At 37.9% G+C, this 22,514-nt stretch overlaps 3 protein-coding genes and 1 non-coding gene across 4 annotated transcripts in view; 2 read left to right on the forward strand and 2 right to left on the reverse strand.

The window, feature by feature from the left end:
• YUC6 (Flavin-binding monooxygenase family protein) overlaps positions 1–22,514 on the reverse strand; it is a 54,575-nt gene that overhangs the window by 18,172 nt on the left and 13,889 nt on the right. The gene's annotated exons all lie outside the window — the stretch shown is intronic.
• Positions 2,719–9,585, reverse strand: LOC149390864 (adaptin family protein). The gene is made up of 10 exons (XM_089618896.1): positions 9,375–9,585; positions 8,517–9,033; positions 7,907–8,031; positions 6,806–7,004; positions 6,258–6,486; positions 5,960–6,126; positions 5,543–5,752; positions 5,204–5,314; positions 4,928–5,104; positions 2,719–3,652 (listed from the first exon to the last, which is right to left on the reverse strand). Exons 1-10 carry the CDS (start codon positions 9,425–9,427, stop codon positions 2,897–2,899), a joined length of 2,544 nt encoding a protein of 847 aa, XP_089475022.1. The 5' UTR covers positions 9,428–9,585; the 3' UTR covers positions 2,719–2,896.
• On the forward strand, positions 12,085–13,753 carry LOC149390865 (P-loop containing nucleoside triphosphate hydrolases superfamily protein). Its single transcript, XM_089618897.1, has 4 exons — positions 12,085–12,661; positions 12,748–12,817; positions 12,912–13,074; positions 13,259–13,753. Exons 1-4 carry the CDS (start codon positions 12,187–12,189, stop codon positions 13,475–13,477), a joined length of 927 nt encoding a protein of 308 aa, XP_089475023.1. The 5' UTR covers positions 12,085–12,186; the 3' UTR covers positions 13,478–13,753.
• TRNAF-GAA (transfer RNA phenylalanine (anticodon GAA)) lies at positions 13,864–13,936 on the forward strand. The gene has a single exon. It is a non-coding gene; the product is annotated as a tRNA-Phe (tRNA).

Consider the following 22,514-nt stretch of genomic DNA (forward strand, 5'->3'; position numbering starts at 1 on the left):
TATAAATTGGATTTGAGAATTGGGGAAAAACTAACTCTCATCTTGAATGATTGAGAGTGAAAATGTTTTTCCAATCTAATGAGAAAAGTACAAGTATAACACTTTATATAGCCATGAGACATTAAGAAAATAAAGGAGAATACAATGAAAGAAATAAAATAAAAACAACATATCGTGCTTATCGTTTAATAGACATAAACGACACCTATGAAATATTTGATCTCTAATAATATCCACAATGTATATATTAAAAAAAAAAAATTAGCATGTATGTTCAACCATGAATCAAGAAAGTCATTGACGAGAAAGACAATGTAGAATGGATCAGGCATATACTTGCCGCGTAGCAAGAAGAAACTTCAAGGTTTTAAATTAAATTAATATTACTTATTTAATGTAGTCTATATATACGTATAATATGTGTGTATATGTCTGTGTGTATAGATAAAATAGGAGATATGGCAGAGATTGATGGTTTCAATAAAAACGCAAAAGAAAGCTTGTCCATGGGGAAAAAAAAAATCATAAAATAGACCCATCATATAAGAGAGCAACTTCAATGCAAGCAACAAAGTTGCTTTATTGCTTATGTGGTAAATCATGTCACTTTTTTTTTTACACATTAACCGTGTGGATCGTAATGATTATGGCAGTGGTGCCACTTTTTAGTACCGATGCCCACTATTTTTTATAATAATAAATTAATAAAATAATAAATACACCAATATTTTGAATAGAATGAGACCCGCTTCAATCATCTTTTGGTGATATCACCATTGGAGTGATTTTTATCCTAAGTTCTACAATTGATGATATGAATAAATAAATAAATAAAAAAATTTCTTTTATCATGTGTAAAAATTTGGCAACTTATGCATGGAGTTGATCTAAGATTGATGTGTAAAGATGATAGAAATTGGTCCCACTCTATTCAAAGTATTGGTGTGTTTATTATTTTATTAATTTTTTATTATAAAAAAAGTGGGCATCGGGGTGCTAGAAAGTGACACAATTGCCATAATCATTACAATCCACAATGCTAATGTGTAAAAAAAAAAAGTGACATGACATTGCCACATAAACAATAAAGCAACTTTGGGTGCTTGCATTGGAGTGGTTTTAAGAGGTGATGACAATAAAGAATTTGCATCGAGCGACAACCAACCAGTAATAACCAAAGATGATTTTCCAATATCCAGGATAAACGATATAGTGAATACTATATCCACGACAATCTACCTCAGAAACAAGGAAAGGAAATAAGGTAAACCTACTAGTACAAATTTGAATACAATTTCATAATATATTAAGTCTGAGCTCGTAGGTATGAGCACAAACACTTGAATGAAATTACAAACACATGAATGAAATTTCAAGAAAACATCTATGCTAATAAAGTAATTGCATCAAGACTGATTCCAAGTATAAGCTTGAAAGGTATGAGCACAGAGACTTTGATTGAAATTTCAAGAAATATCAAGCTAAGCTCATAAGGGAAAGAGCACAAAGACTTGAATAAAAATTCAAAGAAAGTCTAAGCTCGAAAGGTACGAGCACGAAGACTTGAATGAGAGTTCGATAAAATATTGTCTATACTCAAAAGCTAAGAGCAGAAAGATTTGGGTGAAATTTCGAAAAATACAAAGTCTAAACTCTGGAAGATATGAGCACAAAACTTGAATGAATTTTCAAGCAAATATCAAGTCTAAGCTCATCAGGTTCATACCGCAAAGACTTGATGCAATTTAAAATAAAATACCAAGTCTAAGCTAAGAAGGTACGAGGACAAAGATATGTAAGGAATTTCAATAAATATCAAGTCTGAGCAGGAAGGCTTGAATGAAATTTCTAAAAAAATATGCTCATAAGGTTAGATGGCAAAGACTTCAGTGAAATATTCCAAAAAAAAAAAAAAAAAAAAAAAAAAAAAAAAAAAAACCCACCAAGTTCAAGCTCAAAAGGTAAGAGCACAAAGACCCGTATGACATTTCAAAAAGTATCAAGTCCAAACTCATAAGTTTGCATGCAAGACTGAAATTATAGGCGATTTTCGTATAACCATTTGCAATTGTTTAGAAACTGCTTTTCGAGTAGAGACCCATGCTGATCCTTCATGAAAGAAGATAAAAGAACCCAAAAACCAGGAATTTGATAGGTGATGTTCATCGGCACAATACTAGCCCTGTAGCTGATAGGGACATTTCCTTAACTAGGACTAAATTAAGGGACATTTCCATTTTCCTATTTTTTCAAAAATTTACCAAACTAGGACTAATAAAAAAAAATTCGTTTTTTCGATGAGATGAGCGGGAAAATAGAAAGAAAGATAAAAAATAAGAGATTTTATTGGGGAAGATTGTAGGTTGGTAATTAGTATGATGGTATAATAGGTAGATTTTTGTGTATCTCTCATTTGACTTTTGTTTGACCGGTCCTAGTTTGGTAAATTTTTGAAAAAAAATAGGAAAATAGAATTTTACCTTAATTTAGTCCTACTTTTGGTAATTTTCCCAATTGTTGTTGATATGTTTGCCCAAACTACTAGCTTGAAGCTTCAAGGGAAGTACTGACACGAATCTTTTTGCTCAAGATTATGAGAGCCCAATCGTAGTGGTTGATAGTAATTCCTATATAGGTACGGCCCACCCTTTGATGATGTTTCTGCTTTGCAAAATTTGATGGCTGGAATTCTTCTCAACACAGCTTATTATAGTCCGATTTTACAAGCAAATAGAGTATTGATACAAACAAAAAGCCGTAGTCATTCTCATGCACCGGGTTAAATACAAACACGAAAATTCACATGAACAAACTACCTATGTCGAAAGGAAAGTCATTTGTATAACGTCAATTACTTCTTTTGAACGTTCTTTTACCATCCCGCTTGGGGGTGTCTTCATGGCGAACCGAATTTGGACAGCGCCGACTGAAACAGGGCCGAGAATTCACCGGACGTGCTTTGATCGTCGGCCTTGATCTTGATCTGAGCTTTGGAAGACGCCGTGTTGATCACGCACTCTACGAGAAATATGGACGGCTCTTCCGCTTTCTGGGCGAAAAAGAAGAACTTGAAGTTCGGGGATTGTCCGCCGGACGCAATGCACTGGATCGAATGGCTCTGCATATGCCGGAGGAGCACTTGCGGCGTTGTTAGAGCTCCGACTCCTAGCGGGCTCATTGAATAATCCTGAGACGAAGATACGGGCAATTGACGCCATTTCTGCTGGAAAGTGCCTGGATCGAGGACGGCTTTCAAGCTGAGCTTCAGAGGCGGCGGCGCTGAGGCCGGCTCGGGTGTTGCCGGTACGCCGAGACCAAGCAGATCGTCGATCGCGAAGCTTGTTGCGGGAGAAACGTTCGATGGAGCAGCGGGGGCGATGGCTGTTGTGCTTATCAGGTCTGGTTGTTTTTGCGGAGAAGCGATGGAGACTAGCGAGCTGTCGTATGAAGGAGCGCTATACGCGCCATTGTTACTGGGTCCTCGGGTTTCCTCTTTCTCTGAAGTGCTTAGAAGAAGGTCTTTATCGTTTGCTTCGACCCTGTGACCTGGAACAATTGTATCCGCCGATTCTGTTCCAATTGATAAGTTTCCGAGCTCGTCTGAGAACTCAAACGGACCCCGGTGTTCCTTGTCGGTGAACATGTAAGATGGCTGAAAGTGTGAAGTGTACAATAGTTAAGAAACCGTGAGTTATTGTAACCGGATGAAAAAAAACTCTATAAACAGAGATGCGAACTAAGAGCGTTAAAATTTCAGACATCTTGTTATAATGCATAATGGGTACAACCAATGTTCAAAATATCGGGATATATCGGTGATATATCGCCGATATATCGTTTTTTGAAGAGTCTCGGTAAAATATCCGTTGTAATCGTTATCGTTTTATAAATATCGGTAAAATATCGATGATATATCGACAAAATATCGTTTAGTTAAAAAATCCAAAATATCGACAAAATATCGTCCAAATTTGAAAATATCATTTTTTTTTATTTTTTATTTTTTTTATTTTTTATTTATTATTTCTTATTATTTATACATTTTACTTATTAATTTTACTTAGTATAATGATATTATCAATATTTCTTTATTTATATTTTATTATACATATAAATATATGTATGATACATAACGTATTATATATATAATATCTATACTAAATTACTAATAGACTAAATAATTAAATATATAATACTATTCTTTTTTTTATTATTTTAAAGAATATTTGTAATGTAGTAGAAAAAATATTACAATTTCTTTGAAAAAATATTTTATTACATTTTTTAATATTGAGAAAGTAATGTAAATATTAATAATGTATATCTATAAGAAAAAAGTTATAGCTTATAGGTATATTTTAAATTTGATTGTTTTATTAGAAATTTAAAAATATAAATAGTGGTACATATTTTATTATATTTTGTTATAAGATTTTTGTCGATATATCCGTCGATAATCGATATATCATCGATATATCACTGATATAATCGGTAGTCGGTATTAAAATTGTTATAGAATATCCGTCGATATATCCGTCGATACTCGATATATCCGTAAAATCAGAACCTCGGTATGGGTATCGGTATCGATATTTTGAACATTGGGTACAACTAGCCTGGTTACAAACTATTTGACCGAGAAGATTGCAGATCAATCTACAAATCAATATTCATAGCTAGTCTGATCATACAGATCCTAGTGCAACCACGAAAACAGCGTTGTGTGATAACACTGATGATAAGTGAACAAAACATGAAAATTTAAGGTCCGGTTTTATTTAAAAGGGTATAATTGGCAGAGAGTGTGCAAGTGGGAAAATAATGCAAAACACAATTTAACTCCTGGATTTGTGAATATACGGCAAGACTATACCATGATACAGATTTGAATATAAGCTAATAATTTGAAAGGGTTAAAAAAAGTTACCTTCTGATATATAACAGACAAACTGTTGAATTCATCAAAAACACGATCCTTGACTTCACTGCTCTGCGTATCGGCAAAGACGGAAACAGCTTGCTTTGGCGGATTAACCACGCGTTCAGCCACTGATACGTTGTGCTGCAAAAGCCTGTAGTAGAACAAGGCTCTATCGTGAACATCCTGCAACCAACTAAGACTTTTTACTAAACATTCCAAAGGAATTATTACCAAATTAATACTCGCACCATTTCAAGGTAACACATTCTATCGGGCACCTACCTGGTGAAAATCAGCCACCCCTGCAGCCAATGCAGCTCCTAATGCTTTCTGAGTCTCCGGCGGTCTTTTGAAAAAGCATTTCATCACTGCAGTTAGAAGATGTAAGCGGACCTGCACAATGGAAATACGGAAACCAATCGAGAGAGTCAATATTACCTAGCCATATTGATCAAACGATCAAGGATTAGACACCATTTGTCTATCTTCTATTAAATTATATAACATGTTGGGAGTGGTTGAAACTATAACTGAGTACCGATTGTTGCCAATTACTAGCGGCCAATATTGAGATATGGTAAGAAGCTTTTATAGACACGGTGATGAGTTGCCCAAATTTACCTCGGCAGAATGCTCTTCTTCCCAGTTTTCAATCAAACTCTCTAAAGCATAAGGTGCATCTTGCATGTCCTGAGAATATTCGCCCAACATCCATATAAGAGCTGATTTAGCCTTCGGTTCTTGAATGTTTTTACTGCTGATATTTCCAACAACTGCAATGCAATCATGACTCCACTGCGGGTATTTTCTCAGAAGATCTTTAACAAGGACCTACAAAGGAAAACTCAAATATTGTTTCAACCAGCCTGGTTGGTGCAGGGAAAACAAATATCTATTTTCTTCTTTCCACCACTTAAATTTGAGAGAGCTGTTCTTTCAAAATTGAATATATATATATATATATATATATATATATAGTACATGGAGTAATGTGATTAGCTGAGGTTAGCATGACGTGTAACTGATATTTAAATTTACCAGAGTTTCAGCAGTCACGTAGTCCTTTTCCATCTCCAGAAACTGAAGAAGCCGATCGACAATCGCATTCACGTCATATTGCTGCAGTGCTATTTTCCCAACAGCGCGAATAGACTCTCTTGCAATGGGAATATCAACGTTTGCAGCATATTCACATAATTCCGTCACTGCAAAGATCCAAGGTCATACATACACAAACTATTAATGAAAGCTTGAATGAATAACAGAAACAATTAAACGAGCTACCAGAATCACAAAGCAACAAGATTGTACCGCCATTGAGACAGTGTGTGCTTACCGATTTCGTAAGTGTTGCTCTCATTTGCTACTGCAGTAAGCATATCAAGCTTCAACTTTTTGACATAAGATGGCTCATTATATTGGCAATAAAAGTGTTTGTAGTCGGTGGAAAATATATATGGTGCACGCATCACCAAGAGATGAAGGTGGCTCAAAACGGCATAAGATTGCTCTGGACTTCCTGAACTCACTAGAGTTAATAGAGGGGCCTTAATGCGTTCATATACCTAAATAACACAAGTTACAAAAACGTTGAGGTAACACAAGAATAATGAATTCACCAAGTTTCCATGTCAACTAAAGCAACATCAACACCAACGATGATGGAGTCGGGTACATGAATCTCCCCCCCTGGAATCATACTCATGAATTCTTCCCTATCAAACGATTCGATAACTGCTATCTAGCTATAGCTAAAGAAAGAGTCACTAGAAAGCTTTGTGATCTGTCAACCATAGAACTCCATGATGAGCTAGTAATACAATAGTTTTTCTTACTTGCTAAGGTAAAAGAATATCATGGCGGAGAAAGAGCTAAAGAAGCTACCTGTTGATGAACATCAGCCATTGACAAAGTCAACTGCAAAAATAATTTCGTAGTCGCCAATACAACAGCACCATTTGCATGCTGAAGTCTATCTTCAAGAAGGTTCATCATGTCAAAAATTTCATTGCTATCTGCCGGTACATATTTAGATACCAATTCAAGCACAAGACATTGTGCCCATTCACTGAACTCCTTGATTCTGCATATAAAACACATCACAGAGTAAGCTATAGATCTCCAAAATTGAGAAATAAGTCATATCACAAACCAAAGTAACTCTTAACAGACAAGGGAAATTATTCCTTACCCCAAAATCTTTCTGAATACACCCATAATAATAATAAAGGTACAGAAGTTAATAAATCAACTACATAATTTAAAGTTCTGAACAACCCTTTGTTCACCCCAAATATTTTTGTAGCCAATAACACACTATATTCTTCAGAATAATAACCGCACATGAGTTGCAATTCTGGTGCATTCGAAGATGTTTCCTTTCAATCCACTCAACGACCATATAGTTTTAATTTATTATAACCTTCTTTCTCTACAACAGTCTCTCCTTCTATGGAAAAACTCTTCAAACTTGGCAAGATATAAGTTGATATATACACATATACATATACACAAATGTAGACCAAGAAATATAAATTTGTATAATCCATAACAAAGCATCATGAATATAGGGTACAACTATGATTCCCACTGACAACAGTCGAAATATTGCAAGAGTATTCTGTGAGACAGTATTCTGATTTGTATTTCTACAAATCACCAACATTGCTAAGCAGAAACTGCTCAGTCCTCCTTGGCTTCTGCATAGTGCCTACGGGTAAGGTCAGCGAGAATTTGGGTAGATCGGATTCTTGAAATTTTGGTGTTAAGGAAATACTGAGAAATTTGGGTACAAATAGGGTAGTTGAGGAAGTATGAGTTATGTATTGATTCATAGATTTTGACGACTAAATTATATATCTAGATATTCTTCCAAAAATCATACTTATGGAAAAACAGAAAAGCATGCATTGGTAAAGGGAAAATAAAATATATAAAAAAAAGGCTGATGGAAGTTTAACTTCACGATGAGATAGGAGAACATGCCTATTCAAAAAGTAGTACACGACTGGCTTGCTGAGTAGGGTTTCCCTGTCCTTCGATGCTTCCTCGGAGGTGGTTGCTTCAGCGCTCCAAATTTCTTGCAGCACAGACAAACAATTTGCAACAACCTGATGACCATGATACAAAAAGTTATTGACTACACTAAATAAAGTCGATTTCGTGAACCATCTTTTTACTACAAAATATACATAGTATAAGTGTAGGGGCTACAAATCAAACTAGAAAACAATACTTCAATTTACAAAAGAATTTATTGCTCCTCTAAAAGAAGTTACAAAACTTGATGACCTTAAATTGTTAGTAGGATAGTAGAATACCAAGTGGTATATTGAACTTCACTTCTTTGGACATATTAATTCTACAAACGTAGGATCATAGATAAACATTTCTTTATGAAACGAAACAAAGCCTCTCTAGTTGTTATGTGCTGTTAATGGTATAATATCATGATGCAATCACAATTCTTACTCTTATAAACAAGTGCAATAGAGAAAATAAATTTCATTTATCCCAGACATCACCGCACCTATTTTCTCACTGTTTTGAAGAACTGTTAGCAACAATAACGGAATTCTCAACCAGAAGTCCTAACCTGCATATCCGGGTCATTAAGCATCAAATGCTTAAGCGTAGCGGGAAAATCTTCATCAACACATGTTGAAGCCGAGATATGATACAACTTCAGAACTCCCATCACCGCAACCATCCTTACATAGGCGTTGTTGTCCTTCAAACCCGAACCCAACGGCCCAACCAAATACTCCACCAGATTTGCCACTCGCAGAGAGCACAGACTCCTCAAGGCGAGCCCGCGAATCATTGGGTCCTCGTCCTTGCAGTCTCTCTGCAGAAAGTTGATAGTCAACAACGCAAGATCGGGATTGACCTTCGCGTAATTCCCAACATAGAGGTAACACATCTTCTTCAGGACAATGTCCGACGCAGCCGAGCACATCACCATCTCCCCGAATAGAGCAGACACATCAATCCCGATCGTCATATAAGATATCACCTTCTTGAAAAGCTCTCGCTTCGAATCATCTACCCCAGGAGCTCGGCTCCCAGCCAGCTGTCTGAGCTGAGATTTTAGATCGGTAACTTCGCTTTTCCTATAGTTGATAACCAAATTCGGAACACATTTCAATAATTGTATCTAGCTCAAAGCTAAATTTCACGCTAACAAACAATGTAGGAACAGCTAAATAAACATCACATCAAAAACCTAATGCTTGACTAGCAATAAAAAAACAAGAAAATTAGAGCAAACATATCGAACCCCAATCATCACTACATCACAGCATCTTCATCAAAATCTATCTGCGCTATCTATGCATGAAAAGTAAAACCGAAATTCAACTACGTTTTCTTCCATTTCCTATCTATATATACACTATATTCGGATTCTTAGTAGCCAAACAGAGTGGTACAGCTAGAGACTGTGTGGACTTACCCGGAAGGTTGCGACGGCGACGGAGATCGGTTGGACTGAGCCGGCGGTGCCATGCCTGATCGGAACTTGAGATCGCGAAGGGATTTCGACTGTTAGACGTTGCTCAACGCGATCGGAGATCTGATCGAAGACGTGACCACGGAGATTCACAGGAGAGTTTGGTCTGGTCTGGTCTGTTAATAGCTAAATTAAACAAAAATGTATTATGGTAAAGTCTGATTGGTTGTTTTTCGGGCGTAGGATATACTACGGTGGACTCCACTCGTATTGATATTTGCTTAAACGACAGTCGTAGCAGTCTGAAAACAACTTGGGGTTTTGCCAATATACCCCTCTTTTCAAGTTTTGTTACTATACTCATGCTCTATTTTAATTATTTTTAAATCAATACTCCTTTTAATATTAAATTATATGTAAACGTATAATATTACTAAAAGAAAACACATGGAAATGAAAATAGCATAAAAAGTCTATCATCATAAAATTAATGACATGTAATGTCATACGTTTCTCCGGTGACAACAAATCTACAAATATATTTACGTATAGATCTAACAAAAATAAATAGAGAAATCGCCTAATTTGCCACCAAGTTCATAACATTTTCCCATTTTCCATCAAAATGCTAATTTTTCCCAAAATGCCACCATCTAGATGTCAACAGTTGACATCTAGATGGTGGCATTTTGGGAAAAATTAGCATTTTGATGGAAAATGGGAAAATGTTATGAACTTGGTGGCAAATTAGGCAATTTCTCAAATAAATATCTTTCCTTTTTTACTATTCATAAAATATCCAAGAGAAATTGTCTCATTTGTCACCAATTTCATAACATTTTCCCACTTTCTACCAAAAGACTAATTTGGCCCAAAATACGTCATCTATGTCAACAATGTTGACATCTAATAGTGAAAGACAAAAATAGATGTCAACATTCTTGACATAAATGGTGGCATTTTGGGCCAAATTAATCTTTTGGTAGAAAGTGAGAAAATGTTATGAAATTTGTGACAAATGAGACAATTTCTCAATATCCAATGACATTGGTTACACAAAAAATTATGATTCTTTTTCGTTATTATTTTAGTGTTTTGTGACCAACGTATCTTGTGGCATGTCATGTGTTTGGGATATCTGTTCTTACAATTCATATATGTGTCTAACAACTATCTCGACTGATAACAATAATCTTAAAAAAAAATATATCAGTCAAAGACTTTGTTTTGTTTATTATTTTGTACCACAACCATTATTATAAAAGAGTCGATTATGCTTCTGCGGATGCTGGCGTAGTCTGAGGTTGTGCCTGAGCCCCCGCAGTTACTGGCGTAGTCTGATCAGGTCGTCTTTGTGCTCTCACGAATGTAGTGGCTGGCTCAGTTTAGAGTGGATTCGGTCTCACGGATGTGGTGAGATCCTTGACCACGTATTAGAAGTCATGGATTGTGACATGTTGGGCATGTACTGAGCCTGAAAGTCGTGGATCTCTGACTTGAATGGGTGGCTATATGATGATGAACTAGAGTCGATATGAACACGAGCTGTGGTGGAGAGCAAATCTGCCATAGGGAATAAGGGACCTATCCCGGTTTCCTAGTCTCGTAGTTCCCCGAGAACGATGTTCATTGCTACCTCCTCCACATCATCGATGTTCAACTCCACACCTTACTCTGTCACGTGTCGTTTCATATCGTTAATTTGTGCGGTGATCTGATCCTTTACACATGTGAAAGTAAACAGTTACAAGATAAGTACATAAACAAGAATAAGTAATTAATATAAATGAATGTAAAAATACAACTTACATGTGCGACTTTTGCAGCCTTTGTCATCCAGGCACCGTTCGTGTGCTGGTGAAAGTGTGTTCACGAGTCCAGTGTGGAGCCCAAGCTACCATCTTGCCTTATCTGCAACTATTTATATATATATATATATATATATATATATATATATATATATATATAACGTGTTAATAATTAGTGAATATTATAATAAAAATTATTGAAGTTACAAGTTACGTTCAGCCAACGATGATGAGCGAAAGACATCGACCTTTGTCGGTTGACTGCCGTCTTTTGCTTCTGATTTTTCTTGTTGCGATAAGATATTTTCTGCAAAACTTAAAACAAGGTAATTCAGGAACGTAAAAGTTAACAAATTATATGAAACTATAACATTAAACTCTTCCGATTCAAACCTAGATATCGTCTTTTCCCGACCAACCTGATTGATAGCCCTTAGCATTTTTTTCCTTTGCAAAAACTCGTGACCTGCAAAAGGTAAGTCTGAAACGTCAGCTCAATTTCGACTTTGCATGATGAAAAATTTTCTTTGTATCGTTGATGATAGCAGCATTGATCCATACACGAAAGCAGTCTGCTGATTGTACCTCGCCACTCTCAACATCAGTGTACATAAATTGAAATCACTGAGGAGGCCACTCAAAATAACCACATGAGCCTGAGACGTTACTTATGACTATGAGGGGACGTGTTGTGGAATCTCTGAGCGGATAAGTCCCCCTAGGCAGCTTGAAAATGTGTCAGAGATAGGTAGTATACAAAATATGAGCTACTTCTTTAATTAAATGAAACTTTGGCTATTCTCTTAATATTAGTAAGTTGATTGAGCTAGTTAGCAAAATAGCCCTTCTAAGTGGGTATTTATAAGATTTGGCCTTAAAATGAGAAAAAGAAAAGAAAAGAGGGAACAAATGAAAATATACGTTCATCTTTAGATATCGTTTCGTTCATCGCCAGTAGCTCTCCGAAAGTAGACAGAACAGAACAATTAAAAGGGAAGAAAAAAGAAATGGCGCTCCTTCGGTTACCGAGAAGCCCCATATCCCTCATCGCCCAAACACCACTCTCCTTCCGATCCCATTTCTCAATTCTCTCAAAGCCCAACTCTCTCCGCACCAAAACCCCAACGAAACCCCGCGCCACTCTCTCGACCGCGGCGGAGCCCGCGGAGGCGGAGGCGGAGGCGTTCGAGCCGCCGGTGGTGAGCCAGCTGGAGCGGCTGTTCGTGCCGCCGGAGACGGACGTGAGCGGCGGCGTGGGAAGCGTGAGGGTTCTGAAGGGGTCGAACATCGTTCTGAGCCGGTACGCGAGGGACGCCCAGGTGGCTCAGGCCGAGTTCGTGAAGAGCAGCGTCAGCCCCGACGACTGCCCCGCCGACGGCCTCCCGGAGTTCGCCCTCGTCGGCCGCTCCAACGTCGGAAAATCCTCCCTCCTCAACTCCCTCGTCCGCCGGAAACGCCTCGCCCTGACCTCCAAGAAGCCCGGTCACTCACTCTGCCACGTGTCCCTTCTTGCTCGCTCATGATGACGATGACCTCCTTGTGTCTGACTGTTTATATGTTCTTTGCAGGCAAGACCCAGTGCATCAATCACTTCCGGATCAACGACAAGTGGTACTTGGTGGATTTGCCCGGATATGGGTACGAAAAAGATTAGATTTTCAATATATTCTGCTGCAAAGATTAATTTTTTTTTTTTCAATGTAATTTAATTTTGGAGTGATGAGTAAAACAGATACGCTTCAGCTCCGCATGTGAATCGGATGGATTGGGCAAAGTTTACGAAAGACTACTTCATCAACAGGTCAACGCTGGTCTCCGTCTTCCTTCTGATCGACGCCAGCATCCCCGCAAAGAAAATCGACCTCGAATACGCCAGCTGGCTTGGCCAGAATCAGGTACACTCTTTTTTTTTTCCGGCTATAACGATTCATTGAGGAGAGTGCAAATCAAAACCCCCCTCTACTTCGATGGAGAATAAAGCTTTGATGAGCTAAGAAAAATTGAGGGAAAAATGAAACGTAGAACATACGAGCGTTGTGTGACTAGAGTTTTTTTTTTTTTTGCGGGGGTTGGTATCAGATACCGATGACGTTGGTGTTCACAAAGTGCGATCGGCGGAAGAAGAAGAAGAACGGAGGCAAGAGGGCAGAGGAGAACGTGAACGATTTCCAAGAGCTCGTGCGAGGCTTCTTCGACGCAGCTCCACCGTGGATCATGACTAGCAGCGTCACCAATCAGGGCCGCGACGAAATCTTGCTCCACATGTCCCAGCTTCGCAACTACTGGCTCAACCACTAGTCCATTCTTCACTGCCTCCGCTTATTGTATAACTCATTAGTGTTTTCGAGTAGGTTTAGCTTACACAGCAGAGGTGTTATAAAAAAAAATTGTACTTCGCGGAACTTTTTTCCTTTTTGTGTGTGTTTATATCAGCAGCTTGTATTAGTTTTATGTCATGGAAGTATCAGAGGACGATAGGGGCTGATTCTGAAACATATTAAAATCCCATTAATTTTTTTTTCTTTCTGAAGACATTGCGTATCAGTGAAAGGATACTGAAAAGTTGCAGGCGAACGCAACAATATATACGTACAGAAGTGATTTTCCATTTATTGTTTTTCTATAGCGTTGTAGTTGTCCTTGAAAAGGCTAGTTAAAATGATATGGTTCGTACATGTCAACAGGCGGGGATAGCTCAGTTGGGAGAGCGTCAGACTGAAGATCTGAAGGTCGCGTGTTCGATCCACGCTCACCGCAATCATTTTTGTAACATTCCTTGACAGGTTACAAACGACAAAGTTAGAAGACACGGCGAGCTGAACCTAAACGACGTTCTTATAAATACTATTTGTCACTTTCACATTTATATATAATTTTATTACATGTGTACCGCTAAAAAGAATAGGATAACAGTGTCTAAATCCCAATAAAATAAGATTCTGGATAGACAAAAATGATTTTTTTTTTAGACGGTGAACATTATGCTGTTTTTTTAGTTTGTAATAAATTAAGATCCTGAATATGAGATTATGAGCACAATATATGAGAAACTTACCGTTATAAAAAAAAGAATACACAGCACTAATGTGATTTTTTACAGAAAGATGGCACTCATACTCAAAGGTAATGAAAATTCATTGATGTTTTTAGTGCACACTATTTTTTATTACTTTGATATTTTAACGAACGTGTGGAATTATGTGTGTTATATATTTTTGTTAAGCTTGTCACATTTGGTTGTGAGTTGTAGCCCACAACGTCGAATTTGTTAAGATTGTCTTAGTTGATGGTCGCAGGAGCAATAACCAAAGCTCCCGCCGTCGAGACGAACCCGACAACGAACAGGGCAACCCCCGAAAGAAAGTGAATAAGGGAGGTCAAATTTTCGATAGTCAACCCCCTACGTCTCAAAGGCCGCGTCTAGCGAGCAACTTCAGAGACTATTCACATTACACACCTTTGAACGCCCTGCTATCTCAACCATTCTTTCCTCAAATAAACTCGAAGGTGAAAATTACATCGACTGGAAACGTAACCTCGACATAGTCCTTACTGTTGACAAGCACAAATGGGTTCTCACCACCTCTTGTCCTCCCCAAACAAATGAAGATTCGACACAAGAGGAGAAAAACGCCTTGGCGGCTTGGCTTCGATCCGATGAGATTGCGAGGTGCTATATTTTGGCATCTATGGACAATGTGTTGCAACAACAACATCGTGACATCAAGACTGCCGCCGATATGCTCTACAATCTCCATGAGATGTTTGGAGGGCAATGACGTCAAGCAAGACAACAAGCGGTCCGACAGTTTATGAACTGTCGCATGAAGGCTGGAACTCCCGTTAGAGATCATATGATGCTGATCATTAGCTATCTAAACGAAATGGAGATCCTTTGATCTGAGATTGATGGGGAGACTAAAATAGACATGATCTTGGAAACTCTCCTCGAGTCTTTTGATACCTTCAAGCTGAACTACTCCATGAACAAGCTAGAGTACACAGTTACCGAGCTTATGAAGGAGCTTCACACCGCTGAGGGACTCACTAAGAAAAAAAGGACTCAATGAGAGGTACATGCTACTGCCTCCGCCTCTGGATCTAAGAAGAGACCTCGCAAGGCCGAGAAGAAGAACCAACCTAAGGTTCAAAAGAAGAAGAAGAAGAAGACGCCAAAGGCTCCTAAGGTGGACAAGTCTAATGACAAGTGCCACCACTGCAATGAGCCTAGTCACTGGCGTAGGAACTGTCATGCCTACCTCAAAACTAAGGAAAAAGATATTGTACTTGTTACCGAAGCTTGCTTAATAGCTGATAATGTATCATCGTGGATTATTGACTACGCTGCTACTAACCATATTTGCTGCTCCTTGACTGGTTTTAGGAAAATCAAAAGTTTAGAGGATGGTGACTTCTGCTTCAAGTGGGGTGATGGGAGCGTAGTGTCTGCGAAGGCTGTGGGATCCGTGACGCTGTCTTTTGAAGACCGCACTTTAAATTTGAATAATGTTTATTATGTTCCTTCCTTCAGGAAAAACCTAATATCTGTTGCTCAACTTTTTGAACAAGATTATTGTTTAAAGTTTATAAAGAATGGAATTCATATTTCTTTTTCAAATTCTTTTGTCACTGATGCATGTATGAATAATGGTCTTTTTTATATTTATCCTCAACCTCCTCTTTTAGACACTGAATTAGATATAGATCTAGTTAGGGAGCCAAAAAGGATCAAACTTTCTGATCCTTCCGATCTAACAAACTCAACATATATCTGCCACTTAAGACTTGGTCATATCAGTCTAGACAAGATTAAGAGACTTGTGAGGGACGGTCTACTCCAAGCCTCTGTAATAGGTTCACTACCTACTTGTGAATCTTGCATAGAAGGAAAAATGAATAAGCGACCTTTCTCCGATAAAGGTCAAAAAGCCACTGAGTTACTGGAACTAGTACATTCTGATGTATGTGGTCCGCTCAGTCAACAGGAACGTGGAGGATACGAATACTTCGTTACCTTCACTGATGATTACTCAAGATACGGTTTTGTCTATTTGCTCAAACACAAATCCGAGACCTTTAACGTATTTAAGGTCTTTAGGGCTTTAGTGGAAAAGAAAACTGGCAAACATATCAAAACTCTCTGATCTGATCGAGGAGGTGAGTATATGTCTGGAGAGTTCGATGACTTTCTTAAAGAAGAAGGTATTGCTTCTCAGCTTACCGCACCTGGCACACCTCAATAAAACGGAGTTTCATAGAGAAGAAACCGAACTCTTATGGAGATGGTTAGATCAATGATGAGTTACTCATCACTCCCTCTTTCCTTTTTGGAGATATGCCCTCGAAACAGCTGCATACATTCTGAACCAAGTTCCGTCTAAAACGGTTCCTGGTACTCCTTATGAACGATGGACTGGCCGTAAAGTAATCTTGGCCGCATCAAAATTTGGGGTTGCCCTGCACACGTGCTAAGGCAAAAGAGTAGCAAGTCGGCTAATAGGTCAGAATGGTGTCTGTTCGTTGGATATCCAAAGGAAACCAAAGATTTCACTTTCTATAGTCCCGAGGACGATAAGACTTTCGTTAGCACGAATGCTCGTTTCCTTGAGGAGGACTTTATGAAAGATGTAAAACCTAGAAGCAAGATTGTGCTTGAAGAAAAGTTGGGTGAGAAAGCTTCTACCTCATCTGTAAGAACTGTTCTTACCCCAACTGAAACACAATCTAACTCATCAGAACCTCGTCAACTAGTACTTCGACGTAGTGGGAGGGCTACTCAAAAGCTTGTTAGGTAAATGTCTTATGGAGACACTCTCGTAGCCGTCTCTGACATGGATGATTCTGTTTCCTATAGCCAAGCGATGGCTTGTTCTGAATCAAACCTTTTTCTTGACGCCATGAAAGTTGAAATGCACTCGATGTATGTCAAAAAATTATGGAAACTAGTAGACCTTCCTGAAGGGATTAAACCCATAGGGTGTAAGTGGATATACATGAAGAAAATGGGTCCGGATGGGAACGTCGAGACGTTCAAAGCACGACTTGTGGCTAAGGGTTATACCCAAAAGGAATGGATTGACTATGAAGAAACCTTCTTGCCATTCGCAATGCTTAAATCCATCCGCATACTTCTATCCATGGCTGCAGCTCTCGACTATGAGATCTGGAAAATAGATGTCAAGACTGCCTTTCTTGAATGGCAATCTTGACGAGCGCATTTATATGGCTTAACCAGACGGTTTCGTGGAAGAAGGTCAAGAGACCAAAGTTTGTGAGTTGCTAAAATCCATTTATGGATTAAAGCAAGCATCTAGGTCATGGAATATTAGATTCGATGAAACTGTGGAGTGATTCGGCTTTGAGAAGTCAATAGATGAGCCGTGTGTTTACAAGTTAATACACGAAGGCAAAGCTGTGCTTCTGGTACTATATGTCGATGATATATTACTCAAAGGTAATGATGTGGGTAAGTTATCAGAGGTTAAGGCCTGGCTAGCAATTCAATTCGATATGAAAGATCTAGGAGAAGCCGCGTATATTCTAGGGATCCAAATCTTTCGAGATCGAAAGAACCGGACTCTGTCGCTCTCTCAAGCATCTTATATTGATAAGGTGATGGATCGTTTCTCGATGCAAGAATCCAAGAAGGACCAAACACCCTTTAGGCATGGAGTCTCACTCTTTAAGGACCAGTCTCCCAAGACTGCAAAAGAGATTGAAGACATGAGAAAAATTCCTTACGCCTCAGCCGTAGGAAGTCTCATGTATGCTATGCTTTGCACTAGACTTGAAATCTGCTTCGTAGTTGGCGTAGTTAGCCATTTTAAATCCAACCCTGGACCCAAGCACTGGATTGATGTTAAACATGTTCTTAAGTATCTTCGAAGAACTAGGAACTTGATGCTTACATATTAAGGTACTGACCTGACTATGACGGGATATACCGACTCCGATTTTCAAGCAGATAAGGATTTCAGGAAATCCACTTCGGGATCTATGTTCATCCTTAATGGTGGAGCTGTTGTGTGGAGGAGTATTAAGCAATCTTGCATTGCTGACTCCACAATGGAAGCAGAATATGTGGCTGCTTGTGAAGTATCCAAGGAGGCTGTATGGCTTAGAAAATCCCTTCATTACTTGGAAGTCGTTCCAAACGTCGACGAGCCCATGACCCTTTATTGTGATAACAGTAGGGCTGTCGCTAACTCAAAGGAACCTCGAAGCCATAAGCGCTCTAATCATATTGAGAGGAAATACCATTTGATTCGAGAGATCGTGCAGCGCGGAGACGTGGTGGTGAAGAAGATCTCAACGGTGAACAACGTGACAGATCCATTCACCAAGGCCCTAGCGAACAAGGTCTTCGACCAACATCGGGAAACATTAGGCATGAAAGACTACTCACATCTTCTTTGAGTCAAGTGGGAGTTTGATGTCAATGGTGCCCACAAGAAGAGTAGTAGTGTCTATTTATGTACATTTGATGTAATAAAGTCTCACGAAGACTCTTGCTTGTAACTGCTTATTTATTAATAAAAGTTGAAACGTTCATTCATTCTTCCTTGTCTGTTTGAAGCTTTATGATAATCTATAGTCTATAGTCCTTAAACAAACCTAACAAGACATGAAGAGACAAATGTAGATTTGCATGAACAAACTCTTCATGGTTTGCTTAAAACGATATATTCGCAATCTAAGGATCAAATGACTATTGATCCCAGTACGATTGTTAGGAGAATCTATGATGTTTGGTTATGGGACATTGAGAGTTGGAGACTCTAGTTCTTCTAGGTATCTTCCGAAGGTACCGAATTGACCATTGCACTTCTAGAGACAGAATTGAACAAACCATTTAACCTCTTATGTCTCGAAGTCACTACGTATGAATTGCATCATGCTTACCTCAATCCTGAAATGAGACATGTAATTTCATAGCTTACATATTCTCATTTGAGAAAGTCAGAGTTCGGATTCACTATGTGATTCCGAACATGACCTATTGGTGAAGTACTAAGTTATGAAGATGTCATGAGTAACTTTGTGAAGCTCTCATAGATATGGAATTCATGTACAAGATTGCTAAACTGCAATGTATATCACCTCATGCTTTGTTCCTTGGAATGTGAATAAATGAACTGGCCAATGTCCAAATTGAGTCATGAATCTTTTGGATGAATCAATGTGACTTGTTATCTCCTCGTCAATACATTGTTTCTAACTTATTCACAAGCGACAAAGGAGTTGAGGAAATAACATATAGAATGGTAAAACGGTAATTTTGTAAATCCCTACTAGCTGATAATATTCATGAAGGGTAAACATAGATAATATTCAGTGGATCTACTCATCACAATTTAGTTGAATTCTTGAGTAGAAAATAAATTCATTTGAACCGAGAGATTCTCAGTGTTAACTCTTTAGTAGAGTCAGTTGACATTAAGCTAAACTTGGAAAAAGTTTGTTAACTTTTGAGTCCAAGTATGTTAGCTCAAGCTTTGTTCATTTGGATCCATGAGGTCACTGTCATAAATCATATCGAGTAGGAATAGTTAAACTAGAAGCTAAGTCAAAACAAGAACGAGACAAGTTTTACGAAAATTGTCTAAAGGGTAATTTTGTCTTTTTGGACATAGGATGAAATGAATGTCGATAAATTTTTTGACATTGTCATATGATGACATATTAACACTCGGCCATGATAAGATTTTGGGCCTTGAGGATTAATTTCATTTCATGGAATTTTACTTGAAAATTCTTAATGGGCCTTTCTTATGTTGTCATGAACAAGTGGAGAAAAAAAATCTAGAAACACCTTCTAGAAGCCCTATATGGCCGTCCAACATAGCAAAGAAAGGGGAATTATTTTGTTCATTGATGTATGAAGATACTTTCCAAAAGAAAAAGAGGAAACAAATTTCCTCTATGAGGAAAGTGGGGATCGGCCAAGGCAAAGAGAAGGCAAGCAAAAAAGGAAACAATTTTGCTTCTAGAAGGCTTACCTTTCACGTCCAAATGAGAGAAGGAAATAAGGAATATTTGCTCATGAATATGTGATATTCTATAGAAGAGGAAACTACCTTGTTGAAGGTAATTCCTCTCCTATAAATAGAGCCTTCATTCCTCTCATTTTATTCATCCCACATAAGTTAGAGATTGAGAGCTTCTCTCTCTAGACATTGTGGCCGCCCCTCTTTCTCTCTCTAGAACTCTCTTTTCGTTTTTGTTTTGGCACCTAGGTCCACATTTGACCTAGTGTTTTAGCTCTTCGACTCTTAGACTTGTACTTGAGTCATCGTGTTTAAAAGTGCCCACACACTAATTCCTTTCTTTTTCGAGTGATTCATGTGATAGAAACTTTCGCGGTTGCTCGAGTTTCCCGAAGAATGAAGAAAGACAAGCTGCGTGGGGAGACGAACGTTTCAACCTTCCTAAGGCTTCTCAACGTTCAAGCTTCACAAAAGTTAGTAAACGAGTAATAATCTTTAATAGTTTTAATTTAAATATAATCATGTGCTTGCTCTTTGTCTAGGTTAGTAAAATCGTTATACTTGTTTAAAAGAAAATTTTTAAATTCCGCCGCTTGCTCGAAGCGTTAAATCTTTTCTTAACCCTATATCAATTCCAACATATTTCGTATACAATATTAGATATTTAAATGTTGCATTAAAGCCGTCGTCCTACCAACAAAATCTTATAGTAAATGACATGTATTTGTTGAATTCCAACCTCTAGTGTGCCAACTACCCAAAAAAATTAATTGACCCAGGTTCTCTTACTCATATATAAAGCGAAGTAGTGAAGAACAATACAAATTTGACCATTCACGAATATTACGATATATACGTCATTCACGAATAATGTGCTCTTTTTTATAATTCTAAACATCAAAAAGAGCACATTTTTCGGGAATAACGTGGATATCGTCCACAGTTCTTCTATTCTTTTACCTAATCGAGCAGTAAATTAGTATCTCCTTTTTGTAGATTCATGTTTAATGATGTTTAGTTACTTGTTTGCGAGGCGTTTTTTCATGGTGACATGTTTGTAGTGACATGTTTGTAGCCATGATAACGTGTTTGTAACACGAGTAGTGACATGAGAACATATAGTGACAAGTTGTTCCGCTGCCTACATTTAAGTTGGTAGGTGGAATAAATTAAGTGAAATTTAAGTCTATTGTTGACATTTAATCCAAGTAGATGGAGTTGGTGGAATTTAATATCTCGGATTTGGTGGTTGGGTACTAACTTCAAAAATGAAAGAAGAAGAAAACCAAAGAAAACAAAACAAACAAAAAAATATCTTACTCCAAGAATGGAACCTAAAGAAAAATCTCTCATTCCACCATTAACTTCCCCCAAAAATCCCGACCACAACAACGAAGGCTTAACAGATTTAGTGGTTAACCGTTCGAGTAGGAGGGCAATTTTAATTGGGGAAACCGTGCTTCGAGAATTGCTAGGCCATAACTGGGAGACTAATTTGAAAGCCACCGGAGCTCTTCTGAAAGTATCAACTACGAGAGAGATAATTTTTGTTCCAAACTCTACCATTTCGCGAGAATTGTTTGGCGATAAGCCCGATATTCTCAATATCTCATGAATATGTACGTAACTGTTTTTCATTACCTATCTGTAATGAATGCTTTTTTATAAGCTGTATTTATGTGTAATTAGTGACATAGTGATGTCACTACGTCTTTGTCTAATTAGTGCCATGTTCAAGTTGAAGTTGTCATTAGTGACATGTTGATGTCACCACTTTCCTGTAATTAGTGACATATTAGAATCAATCCAGATGTATCTAGTGACTTGTTATAATCAATCCAGATGTAACTAGTGACATGTTATAATCAATCCCCTTGTAACTAGTGACATGTTATAATCAATCCCCTTGTAACTAGTGACATGTTATAATCAATCCTGATGTAACTACTGACGTTTTCTAGTAAGTACTAGTAACAACATGTTCTAAAAGACGATAGAAGAAAACCAATACAACTCCATATGTTCTCATAAGTTGGACCCCCAAATAAAAGAAGAAAACCAAAATGAAAGAAGACAAACAAATCCAACTCCATTTTACTAGTCACCGATACTCATTCATCAACCTCGGACTCGTAATTGTTCGCAACTTTGATTGCACCATGCCTGAAAAGTTCCATACACAGTTTTTTCCTATACATTGTCATATCTTCTTGATGCAATTCAGTCAGAGGCAAGCCGTGTGCAAGAAATTCTGCTGTTTTAAGGGCAAATATGCCACAATCACCACTGCAAACACACATGTTAGTATTTAAGTCAAAATTTTGAATTGTTTATGTTTCGAAAAATTA

The sequence above is a fragment of the Urtica dioica genome, chromosome 7, assembly GCF_054948205.1.
Source record: "Urtica dioica subsp. dioica isolate 48M chromosome 7, U.dioica_male_clone48M_v1_H2, whole genome shotgun sequence".
NCBI classification, from domain to species: domain Eukaryota; kingdom Viridiplantae; phylum Streptophyta; class Magnoliopsida; order Rosales; family Urticaceae; genus Urtica; species Urtica dioica.

Bases quoted from the DNA above. Each gene is read 5' to 3' on its own strand.
- LOC149390864 (XM_089618896.1), bottom strand. From the start codon at position 9,427: ATGGCACCGCCGGCTCAGTCCAACCGATCTCCGTCGCCGTCGCAACCT. The intron at 5,753-5,959 runs GTAAATTTAAAT...TTTCCTTTGTAG, and splicing joins ACGTGACTGCTGAAACTCTG to GTCCTTGTTAAAGATCTTCT. The intron at 5,315-5,542 runs GTAAATTTGGGC...TCCATTGTGCAG, and splicing joins AAGAAGAGCATTCTGCCGAG to GTCCGCTTACATCTTCTAAC.
- LOC149390865 (XM_089618897.1), top strand. From the start codon at position 12,187: ATGGCGCTCCTTCGGTTACCGAGAAGCCCCATATCCCTCATCGCCCAA. The intron at 12,662-12,747 runs GTCACTCACTCT...TGTTCTTTGCAG, and splicing joins CCTGACCTCCAAGAAGCCCG to GCAAGACCCAGTGCATCAAT. The intron at 13,075-13,258 runs GTACACTCTTTT...GGTTGGTATCAG, and splicing joins GCTGGCTTGGCCAGAATCAG to ATACCGATGACGTTGGTGTT.